The 12,045-nt window shown below is 37.5% G+C and overlaps 1 protein-coding gene across 1 annotated transcript; it reads left to right on the forward strand.

Moving 5' to 3' along the window:
- Window positions 1-540: 540 nt before the first annotated feature.
- Window positions 541-9,608, forward strand: ccdc22 (CCC complex scaffolding subunit CCDC22). Its single transcript, XM_088330972.1, has 16 exons — window positions 541-1,081; window positions 1,464-1,641; window positions 2,121-2,253; window positions 3,735-3,841; window positions 4,018-4,102; window positions 5,059-5,228; window positions 6,169-6,384; window positions 6,464-6,625; window positions 7,659-7,778; window positions 7,848-7,964; window positions 8,045-8,146; window positions 8,255-8,362; window positions 8,559-8,654; window positions 8,826-8,885; window positions 8,961-9,035; window positions 9,318-9,608. Exons 1-16 carry the CDS (start codon window positions 1,032-1,034, stop codon window positions 9,429-9,431), a joined length of 1,893 nt encoding a protein of 630 aa, XP_088187098.1. The 5' UTR covers window positions 541-1,031; the 3' UTR covers window positions 9,432-9,608.
- The last annotated feature ends 2,437 nt before the right edge of the window (window positions 9,609-12,045 follow it).

Genomic DNA, 12,045 nt, shown 5'->3' on the forward strand with positions numbered 1-12,045 from the left:
TCGCAGGGCACACAGGGACAGACAACTCATTCGCTCATTCACACCTAGGGACAATTTGGACCGGCCAATTCACCTGAAATGCATGTTTTTGGAACGTGGGAGGAAACCGGAGTGCCCGGAGGAAACCCACGCAAGCACGGGGAGAACATACAAACTCCGCACAGGAAGTCTGGAGCTGGATTTGAACCCCGAACAGGTTCCCATGACATGAACTGTGCCGCACAAGCGCTAACCACTGCGCCGCCGTGCTGCCCATGTTGGCAAGCTGTTTGGATTTATTTTCATTTTGTTTCTGTCGCATTTTATGTTAGCTTTGCCGGAGATCAAAGCCAGGAGAGAAAACTTACCACGTGTTGTGAGTCCTAATTTTATTCATATTTAGTTTCCTTTGTCTTTAATGAGCATATTTGGTATTGGAGTAATCCAAAAGTAATTGAAAGTAATCAAGTTATAGTAAACCTACCAAACCCTGATCACCTATAACTACCTCTAACATGGGGTTTGTTGGGGATTGAACTAGTACTTCGTGTACGAATTAATTATTCTTTATTAAAAGCGTTTCAATAATTACATCCACCATACCGCGATTTATGTCACGAGACAGATTTGTTTCGGTCTGGGAAACGTAGTCATCTTGTGATTCGTTTGCACAAGCATTTGGGTGAGAAGACTTCATCTCCCACAAACCAGTTCGCTCTTTTCACTGTTACTGTCATTTTTACTTTTGAGTTGTATTACCCACCCGAACACAAATATTAATTTTCCTTCATTATCACCCGCACAGCACCGTTAACTCTGTTTGCGACATGAACAGATTTTTAGAAGAGAAATCTCCTCGTTTGACCCGTAGAATATGATGAACGCCCACGAGGGCTTCTTCTTGCTCAAAACTAGCTTATTGCTAGCCGTTTAGGATTGCTCTGCTGCTCTATGGCCACCATGGAGGAGCACTACTTCACTCTTTGAATGGTTGGTCTGCACGCCGCTCATCTTCACTGCTGAAGTCCTGCGTGTTGATTGAAATACTTGAAATGGAGGAAGTTGACAAAATCTTGATACTCGCCCTAAAGCAAGTTGGCACGTAAGTATTTTGAAGTCATTGGAATCATGTAATTGACAGGCAGGCAGATTAGTAGATAGCCTTGAGATTTATACCATTCGCAATGTTATTCCATTGTTCCAGACGTCTCTATAATTAGAACAAAACGATGAATCTGTATTAATTAAACTACAACTACCATTTGAAATGTATTAAGAATTAATACTAGCTTCTTGGTCACATGGAAGCAAAGTTTTGTCATTTTATGCAGTTGGCAGCGTTTTCACACATCATTTACTTTGCTACTCATTTAGTCATACGTTGTCGCCCATAATAGTCATCATATGATTAAGTATATGGGTGGGTAGGATGCTCAGCTTCCGGTTCACAAATAACATGTCAATACAATCGTTGTCTCTTGCAGGGAGCTGAGTGAGGAAGTTGGCAGTGTCAAAGATTTCACCAGCGAGCTGATAGTCGAAGCGGTGGTGAGATGCATCAGGGTGATCAATCCCAGTTTGGGCAGCTCTTTGCCAACTTCCCTCCCGCCCGGCATGTCTGCCCGCTTCCGGGTGGGGATGAGCTTGGCACAAGCATGTCAGGTAAAAACACTCACCACCTACTGATTTGTGAAAAGGTAGCTCAGTTTTAACCTATAATGAGCACAAATTGCTTTTTTATACAAAACAACAGAATTCAAATTGTTATCATCCACCCACTCCTATGAAATGAAAAGATCTGCATTTATATAGTGCTTTTCAAGTCAATGAAGACTTCCCAAAGCGCTTTACAATGTGCTTCACATTTCCCAATAGCGGTCCTGCAGCCATGTAAGGTGCTAACCTGATTATTGGGGGCATTAGGCGTTCAGTGTCTTACCTAAGGACACGAGCACTCTACCTCCTGAGCCACTACTCTATATTGATTGTTTCATTATACTTCATCTAGAAAAATAAACAAATCACCTACTGCTGTCGCAAAGCTAAATTTAGATCTTTCTTTGTTAGAATGTGAGTCTTAAGTAATATTTACATTTTAATTTAAACCTGGCCTACTAACAATATGTCAAACACCCTTACAGGAGATTGGGTTTAAAGGTGAAATAGGTTATCAAACCTTCCTGTACAGCAGTGAGACAGAGATTCGCTCCCTGCTCATGTTCCTTGTGGAGAAACTGCCCCGAGAAAGTGCTGATGTCTCAGATCAACCAACAGGTAAAGTTTAAATGCCATTAACCTTTTTTAATTTAATACCAAGATTTATGATGTCCATCTTAGGCACTTACAGATGACATATACAATCAATCATGAAGTATGAGGAGTTGGTGAGCCTCATTTAATTTATTTTTCTAATTTTTCATAAATCTTGAATAAATACAATTTTACAAAACAAACAAAAAAATCCCAAGATAATTACACCATCCCCTGATCTAAAACCTCCATAGGGGAAAGGAAAAATATTAAACCCTCATCATGAAGAACCTTCAGCAGGGACTGCACATGAGATAATCCCCAACAGGACAAACAGACTGCAATGGATGTTGCAAGGGCATCAACAAACAATACACAGAGGTCATTCGTTAAGAATGGAATATCACATAATTGCTTAACAAAATGCATACGAGATAGGCAACTATAAATACAATATATTGTTATTATCATCATGATCATTAATTTTGAAATGTATCTGCAGGCTTAGCATTCGAAAGTAGCCCTTTTGATAAATTGAAGGCAATTTGTGCTAAAGTTCTGTGAGTAAAAGTTATGTTTTGATTCTTTACTGATTATTGTCAAACTCCGTGCACATTTTATAGAAATTTGCATGTGTGCATTGTTCAAATAAAAACATTTTCAAAGGACATAGTTGCCGTAATACGTTTTTTTTCCCCCGTTTTAAGTCTAACATGATAGGAATTTGATCAAAAAAGAGAAAATTAGAAGATGGAAATAAACAAGTTTTAAAACGAATTGTAATAACATCAAAAAGTGATTTTACTATCAAGAAATTATTATTTTTTTTGGGGCGTCCCTCTAATTTTAACCCTAAATTTAGTTTTTTTCAGACCACTACACCAAGGTTTTCGAAGTTATAAATGGAAAAATATTGCAGATTTGTTCAAGTAGTAACCAACATTAAGGGAATTAATAACCAAGCTTTGAAGAAATTAATGTTTTATTTTACTATGGCAGTATCTCAGTTTGTGTGTATGAAATAGGGAGTCGGACATGTCACAAAAGTACTTATTTGGTTGTTGAAACATCTGCTGGCCTGCTTAGTCATTGGCGGATTATGATCCTGTTAATATGTTAATGACCTCTGCCAGCGTCTAACATTGGAGAGGAAGTGATGATTGACTCACTCACTCTTAGATGTATTTTTTGAAATATCCACGTAATGTTTGATCTAATGTAACTGTTTTTTTCAATTCCATGTTTGGTGTAATAGAGAGATGCTTGACAGGTTTAAAATGTGCATTCTAGAATTTCCATAATACTGTAATCGAAATGTGAATTTCCCTTCGGGGATGAACAAAGTATCTATCTATCTATCTATCTATCTATCTATCTAATCGTATAGACCCCTTAAGGCTACCCATAAAACTACACCTCAGTATAAATAGTAATTTTGAAACTTTGTTTTAATTTTGAGGAGTATTGTAATTCAATTTTTTTTCGTTTCTCTTTTTTCTCTCAAGGAAAATCAACTGTTCTTCAGAAAAGTATTGCTGCTGCTATTAAAGGCCAGCTGCAAGAACCTTGGCTCCCTCCAAACTGCCGGCTCCCACTGCATGGTGAAACACAAGTAAACTCTTAAAAATGTAATTTATTGAAAGCTTTAAAGTTAAAATGGGAAATGGTGGGAATGTTTATTTGTTCTACTTTCTGTTAAAGAATATTGGGATAAATGCCTTAAATTTTTAAATAATTCTATGATGTGTAATTATTATGATATTGACAGCTGATGTTTGTATTTTATAGGGTTTTGGTGTAAGGCAGAATTTCCATGTGCAGCCCCTTAGCTTACCTTACCCTGTTAGAGACCCTAGACAAATCTCACAAAAAGGTAAGCCAAAGTTTTTGCATGGTAGGTGTGCATCTAGGGTCACAGTCAAAAATACTCACTATCCATCAGAACAGTTTCTCAAAGGGTGAAAAAATCACCAGGAGCTTCAAAGCCCTTTTCATGTCATAGTAGGGATAACATTGCATAGGATATACCGTATATTTTGGGGGGTTGTATATCTATTTTACATGTTTTAAAAATCAAAAACTGTATTTATCCATGTCGGACGGCTCACCTGGGTGACAGCTAAATTAGCTAAATAAAAGTACTGTACCTAGCCAAACATTACCCTTTGAGGTACACCCACAGCGAAACTGAAGGATACAATAGCTGCTATTTTTAAGCTGTAATTCACCAAGCACATCAATTTTCAAGCAAATCTAAATAGCTTTCCTATAAAGTATGCTTAGAATTTGATTAAAGAATAAAGTTTACATAACAAAAATTGTTACTATTGAAATTATAATTATGTAATATGCATATTCGGATACTTTAAAAAGCCATAAACTGTATAAAACAATTTTAATTAAAAGCAAGAACTAAGTTTGGACACCACTGCTTAAACCCACTTTTCCGTAATAGTAAAAAAAAGTGTCTGTGTGTGGTTTACTTTTTATTGCTTGCAGTTGTAGGTTGCATCCCCAAATTATCTGATTAATGGCTACTGTGCTCCAAAACGTGTTCTGCTATATTGAAGAAAACGTGTGTGTTTCATTCACAGAATCACTAAACTACAACAGAAAGTAAATAGTTGTTGTTTTTGTGCAAATTATGGGCATACATTTTGAACTCCGAACAGGCAAACTTAAATTTCACTTACAAGTAAATATAAGAGGTGTTACTGATAAAGATAAAGTGAAAGATCCACCTTGTACAAACAAATATATGACCACTGGTGATATCTGCAGTTCTCCATACATTGCAATCAAAATGAAGTGTGTGTATCATGATTTCAGAGACAAAAGACTACCAGCGAGATTTTCTTCCCCCTGTGACTCTTCAGCTTGCCCATAACGCCACTGTGGCAGCATCCTTACTAGAGCAGCACACACTTGAACTGAGTGCAGCACAGGAATGGAACAACGAGTGGAACAGTCAAGGACTCCTCTCTCGTCTTACTCCTCAGGTAAATCTGCCATTACCTTGCTACATTTACGTTTCTATAAAGAGATGAGTCTTAAAGGTGTTGTCTGTAACTTAAAAAATTTTAATTACTGATGGAAATTTCTGGCTGAAATCATTGTTGCAGCCTCTGACAAGCACCTTTTGTTGTGCGTGCTAGTATGGTGACTTTCTTAGATGCCCTCGAATAAACTTTTAAACAAAATAAAAAATAAATAATAATAAAAATTGTGGTATGGCCTGATTAGTGATTCTGACTGAATGATAATCCTGAGCAAACATCTCACAGTGTCAGGGCACAATGGTTCATTTATCTATTTTTACTAATATTATTCACTGCAACCACATTAGATATTTAAGAATTATTATAATTTTATATTTAATCATTTATTTTTATTAGCAAATAGTTGGACATCCAGATTAATCAAGCCCAAGATTTTATGAAACAGACGAAATGTTTGTTTTTAATCTTTTTATTCCTATTTTAATAGCTTGACAAGAAAGCTTTGTGCTGTGGAGTGGTGTTTGGCTGGAGAAAAAAAAGAATAATCAAATAAACACTGACTTAACCTAGCACACTTTTTGGGGTGACATTGTGACTGCAGAGACGCACGTGCCTCATTTGGAATGCAGCTACCTACCCCCACCTTCATTCTTCTAATGTAACGCATGCAGGTGCAGCAAAGTAAACAAATTATGGAGATATACGGTACTTTATTATCATTCTAGTACACATGAATACAGAACAAAATGTCAATGCATTCGACCTGCACAGTATTCACACGCATGGGGGGATATATATATATATATATATATATATATATATATATATATATATATATATATATATATAACATACTATCATTGTAAAAATTGTGATGTAATTAGCATTGTACATTGGCAAATTGACCGTCAATATTTATCAAATGTCTCCTTTTGCATAGGACTACAGGGCCCGGAAACTGACCAGGCTGCGCAAACGTATCGAGGAGCAGTTGCGGTCTGCAGCCCTTGCCCCCGCAGAAAGTGCCTTTGGTGGTTTGGGCGCCACCTCTGATTTAACTGACATACTGCAATCCTTCAGGGGGTCTGCGTCTTCTGACCACGACCTAGCAAAAGGCTCTCACTTTACTCACTCGCAGAAGTTTACTTTTACACAGGTGCGTCCTCCGAGTGGTGCAGATGAAGGCGATTGGCAGTTGATTCTTCAGCGCTACTTCTTTATGTGTGTTTGATAAGGAAAGGGAAGCAACGCTTTCTCCCATGCGGCAGATGGATGGCGACAGAAATCGCAATCAGCAAGAGGAGTTGGACTCTTTGCAACAACAACTTCAGCAGCTTTGCAGTGATGTGGACCGACTAACGACAGAACTGAAGCAAATGAGTGTCACAAATTCTCAGGTACCACTTGACCATCATACAGTACTCTCTGACTTGCCTTTTTTCTTTTTTCAAACAGAAATTATAAGCAGCCTACTGCAGTGTTGAGCATGATACTAAAAAAACATTTTTTACAGTTAGTATTTATTTCATTTAAAAGTAATTGAGTTACGCCCAAGTATACTGAAACCTAAGATTAGTGCGTTACTCTGAAAGTATCTATCATGTTATAAATTCCCATATATATTCATACACAAGCCTGCATTGCATGTACCCCAACCCCTTAAAACGGCCTTAAAAAAGCCCAGCACTAACACTGTCCATGTTTTAATCCTGGGTTTTTTTGCCCTCGATGTAAGTATTTTTTTTTTCCATCGTCTGACAGTGTTTTCTTGCTGCTTCCACGTTGCTTCTCTTTTTAGCAACCTTTATCACTTTTAGCTTGAAGTTAGCAGTAAAGGGCTGAGGTTTTCTTTTTCCCCCCAGGCATGATGTATTGCAGAGATCATTTTAGAAATAAAATGATCGTATTTCAGTGCACTTGTACCGTAAATGTTTTCGCCATGAGCACATTTGCCCCATCGTTTTTATGGCATTGTCCTATGAAGCGTCAGCGCCCACTACGGGTCGCGTCCATGAGGACAGGTGCATGGTACACCTAAAGACAATATAAAATGTGTATTAATGCAAGAATTAAGTATCAATTATAGACATTTATTATGAGCCATGCAAAAAATGAAGCCAGCGTTTCCCAGTGGTAAATTGTTTTGGGATGAACTTCCTACAACTGAAGATGTAAGCTACATATGACTGCCATTTTACCCAGCACCTATATGGGGAGAGATTTGTCTCAAAAATATTTACACACGTATTTGGTAAGATCCACAAATATATTTGCGATTTACTAAAGATCTAACAATCATATTTTTTGATGAAAACAACAAACAAAAGAGAAGTAATTATGTTCCAGTAGCATTAGTCCCAACACTGGTCTAATGTAATAATTTTAACCATAAAATATCTACTACAAACCTTTCCAACTTAATTTGTTTAGATACTTGATGAAATCAAGAAACAAGAGCAGCAGAATGAAGATCTGATGGAAAAGATCCAACTTAAAAAGAAAACTATTGATCTTCTACCAGATGCTGAAAACAATATTGTGACACTCCAGGTAAGTAAACTAGACAAATGTGATTTTATTTAAATGCACATGAGCTTACGTATCAGCTCCCTCTTGCAGGCTCAAGTGGAAGCCAGTGCCCAGCGGGTGGTGAACTTGGCCGCTCAGTGGGAGAAACACCGTGCGCCACTCATTGATGAACACCGAAGGCTAAAGGAAATCTGCAGTAATCAGGATGTAAATGAGCACGGGATCAAAATCTTATTTCTGTTTGAAATGATATTTTTTGAGTAGTTAAATCATTTACATTCTTCTAGGTGGAATCATCCAAAAAACTGTCAGAGATCAAAATTCTACATGACAAAATCAGAGTATCATCGGAGGAGGCTAAGGAGAAGGAAGCAATATATAGACAGCTGGTAACAGAGCTTTGATTTACTGATGTGTTTTTTTATGTAGCCAAATATAGAGTAAAACAATTCTACCGACCTGCAATTTGCGATAATTCCGCCTTTTTCTCCTTTTAGGTTACTGAGTTAGAAAGTCTTCCTAAGGATTTGTCTCGGGCAGCTTATACTCAAAGGATACTGGAGATTGTGAGCAACATCAAGAAACAGAAAGAGGAAATTACTAAGGTATAATTACTGGCAACGTTTTGTTTTCAAAGTAAAGCTCAGGAAAACTTTGACTGAAATTTGTGAAAACTCTTCAAGTGTGTTGAATGGTGTTTTCATGGTTTATTTTTTTGTAACACAATCAGGCTTTCTTTTTCTTGAAATATATTAAACCATTTTTTCTGTCTATTTTTCTTCCATGTTTCCGCTGTTACAGATTCTGTCAGACACGAAAGAACTGCAAAAAGAGATTAACAGCCTCACAGGAAAACTGGACAGGACTTTTGCTGTGACAGACGAGCTCGTCTTTAAGGTTCATATAACACATAAAATTCATTGTCTACTTTTAGTATTTTAGCAGTTTCACACATTATAGAATATACACTTTGAGAGTATTGCAAAACTGTAGAATTGCAACGTGAAAAACAATTTCTTTGTATGAATAAATCAAATATTTGTGTTTTGTCTTTGTTATAAATGTCAGGATGCCAAAAAAGACGAGTCAGTCCGCAAGTCTTATAAGTATCTGGCTGCGCTACATGAAGTACAAACAATTTTTTCCAATTATTTTATTTTTCTCCCCTATTCAATGTCATATTTGAGATTTCTTTCTTTGTAGAATTGCAATCAACTAATACAGACCATTGAGGAGACTGGTACGATACTGCGAGAGATACGAGATCTAGAAGAGCAGGTAGGATATATATTAATTTTTTTCAATGGTACGTTTTTGAGTTCTACCAAGGTACAGTGCTCTTTTCAATCAATAAATCTCATATTAAAAATTTGGCTGTGAGTTAAAGTTAAAGATTGATCTTTGAATTCATTTGTCATCTTAAATTCTTGTTCAACATTAGAACTTCAATGCGTGTGTGGTCCTTTGAAGTAAAAATAGCATGTCTTTTTATTATATATTTAGCTGTAAAAAATTACAGCTTTTGTGTCTTTATCACTTCATTTTACAATATGTCCCTAGATTGATGCAGAAAATTCTAACAAAACAGTGGCTAACCTGGAGAAGATTCTAGAAGACTACAAGGCCATCCGACAAGAGAATTCTGCACTCGCCTCAAAGATTAAAGAGGGCTGAAAATTATATAGCTACTGAAATGTCTTTGCTAATAACATAACTGATATTGGTGTCAAACCAAAGCAATCGCTGATCTTCAACACCACCCGTCATCTTTGGACATCGGGAACTGCCTTTCTTCAGAGAAGCTCAAAATGTATTTGCACCATTGCAACTGAACAAGCATTTTTAATGTTATATGAATCCTGATCTCTGATTTCTTATCATGGTTGCTTCTGCAGCTACACATGCTCCATTAGTTTTGACACATGTGAATTATAAGTTTGGTTCTAAAGCCCACATTTGTCAATGAGTAAAAGTGGGACATAAATAAGCATGAAAAATGTTCTAAATTAACTAACTGTGGTCCGGTACCAGCAATTTTCTTCACATGTTTAGCTCTGCCATTCCAATCCTTACTTAAATCAAAATGTAACAGTAGATCGTGCAGACAACCTATCTTCTCTTTCTGAGAAATAAATAAGTGGGGGGTTGCATTTAGTACAAAAAGCATACCATCAATATCCATACTGAGCTGTATTTGAACTGAATGTTGTGTGAATGAGACTTAAATGTGCCATCTAATCTAATATTAAAATATTGTATCTTGTAAAAAAAAAAAAAATCAGATGTTTTGTCTTGAACAGGTTTACACTTTCACTGCTGAGTGGTCCACAGCTACATATCCAATCAGAAATACATCCAGCTGTCTTGACTTTATGACAAGTCATATTTATTTGTTTAGCCCTTAATCACAAGAAGTCTTAAAGGGCTGCACAATTCTGTATTTTAGCAATGATTACATTAACACTGGTGGATTTTGCATGACATCAAATTATTCAAACCCTATGAAGTCATTGAGTCATTGCTGCTGTTTGCCAAAACCACAAAAAGTTTTTTTTATTTCTCCTTAAGGCACACTCAGAAACCCATCTTGACAGGAAAAAATGAATTTTATAATTTTTATAAAAAATTTATTTAAAAGAAAAAGCTGAAATATAACATTATCTTAAGCATCCTGCTCCTATACCAGCATGTCGCTGTGGCTACATCAAACTAATTGGACCTAATTAGAAAAGCTACACCCCTGTCTATAAAAGACTTGGGGCCTCTCGGCAAATGAGAATCATGAGGTCTAAGGAATTGCACAAGGATCTCTGTGATAGAAGAAGCGAAGCACAGATCTGGTCATGGTTACAATCCAATTTCTTCAACCCTCAAGGTTCATGACAAGCACATGGGCCGCCATAATCCTTATATGGGTTACGTTTGGGACAAGCAAAACTCTGTCTGGACCGGACCCTCATGCCAAACTAAGCAATCATGGAACAAGAATCTTGGTAACATTGGTAAAGAAGCACCCAAATTACCCTGTAGCTAAGCTCCAAGGATGTAGTAGAGAGATGGGAGAATATTCCACAAGGTCAACGATCACGACAGCCCTCCACCAGTCTTGGCTTAGTGGCCTAGTTGCCTGACGGAAGCCTGTCCTTCGGCCAAGAGACCTGATGGCCTGCTTAGGGTGTGAGGGATGAGGGATTCTCAGACTATAAGCAATAAGATTATCTCAACTGATGAGACGGATTGAATTTTTTGTTGTTATTCTGAGTGGTATGTGTGGAGAAAATCAGGCACTGTTCATCACCTCAATTAAATCCCTACAGTGAAACATTGTGGGGGTGTTTTTCAGCCACAGGTACAGGTTGATAGGTTGCAATTGAAGGACAGATGAATGTGGCCAAGTACAGAGATATCCTGGTGCTGTATATAACTTCCTCTAGGGTGTGCTGTACTTCAGACTTGGCCCAAAGCTCACCTTTCAAAGGACAGTGACCTACAGGAAATGGTTAAGAACTCTGACCGTTCTTGACTGGGCCAGCTAGATCCCTGACTTAAACCCAATCAAGCATGAAGGGACCTAAAAATAGCTGTTTACCAACATTTATTATCCAACCTGACAGAACTGGAGAGGATCTGCAAGGATCCAAAAAAACTTATATCTGTTCTACTTCACTCTGCAGGGGGAGGCGCACAGATTTTCAGAGCATAAAGAATTTGCTACTCTCCAACTGCGGCACAGACCTGTGTGTGGCCTCATGCACATCTTGAGCATAAGCAGTTACTGAGAAATGTTTTCCGGCTGGGGGAAGGGATCCCTAGCCAGAGCTCTAGAAACTATAGCCACAGAAGCCTTGATGCAGCACAGGAGAATTGGAATTTGACTAAGGAAGTTGTAAAAACTGAGTCCTACGCAAAAAAAAATAAACACATTTAAGATCAGCAGGTTGAAGTGGAGACTACTCAAATTTGTCAGACATTTAAAAGCTTTGCTATTTTGAGCTGAAACAAGACACTTGTTTTGCTGATGTGGCAGGTCAGCAAAAGTTCACCCGCTTTAACCCGCAGTCTAGATTGAAGCAAAACCTACAATTTTTAAGTTTGAAGTGCCTGAAACCATTGCCTCAGTTTTATGGTTATATGAAGAAAATAAATCCGGTCTCATTTTTTCAAACCTGCATTTGAACACCCCTGTTTCGACAGGTAAACACTGAATCCAATTGTTAGATTTCGAATATGGGAAGAAGCCAGAGTCCCTGTCGAAAACCCACGCAAGCACACACAGAACATGAGACAA

This window comes from Urocampus carinirostris, chromosome 3 (assembly GCF_059441175.1).
Source record: "Urocampus carinirostris isolate Australia breed hairy pipefish chromosome 3, RoL_Ucar_1.0, whole genome shotgun sequence".
Lineage (NCBI taxonomy): Eukaryota > Metazoa > Chordata > Actinopteri > Syngnathiformes > Syngnathidae > Urocampus > Urocampus carinirostris.

What these genes read in the sequence shown, in the direction of transcription:
- ccdc22 (XM_088330972.1), top strand. Translation starts at nt 1,032, where the DNA reads ATGGAGGAAGTTGACAAAATCTTGATACTCGCCCTAAAGCAAGTTGGC. An exon ending in TGTCTCAGATCAACCAACAG is followed by an intron (nt 2,254 to 3,734) that starts GTAAAGTTTAAA and finishes TTTTCTCTCAAG; the next exon opens with GAAAATCAACTGTTCTTCAG. An exon ending in TGAGTGTCACAAATTCTCAG is followed by an intron (nt 6,626 to 7,658) that starts GTACCACTTGAC and finishes TAATTTGTTTAG; the next exon opens with ATACTTGATGAAATCAAGAA.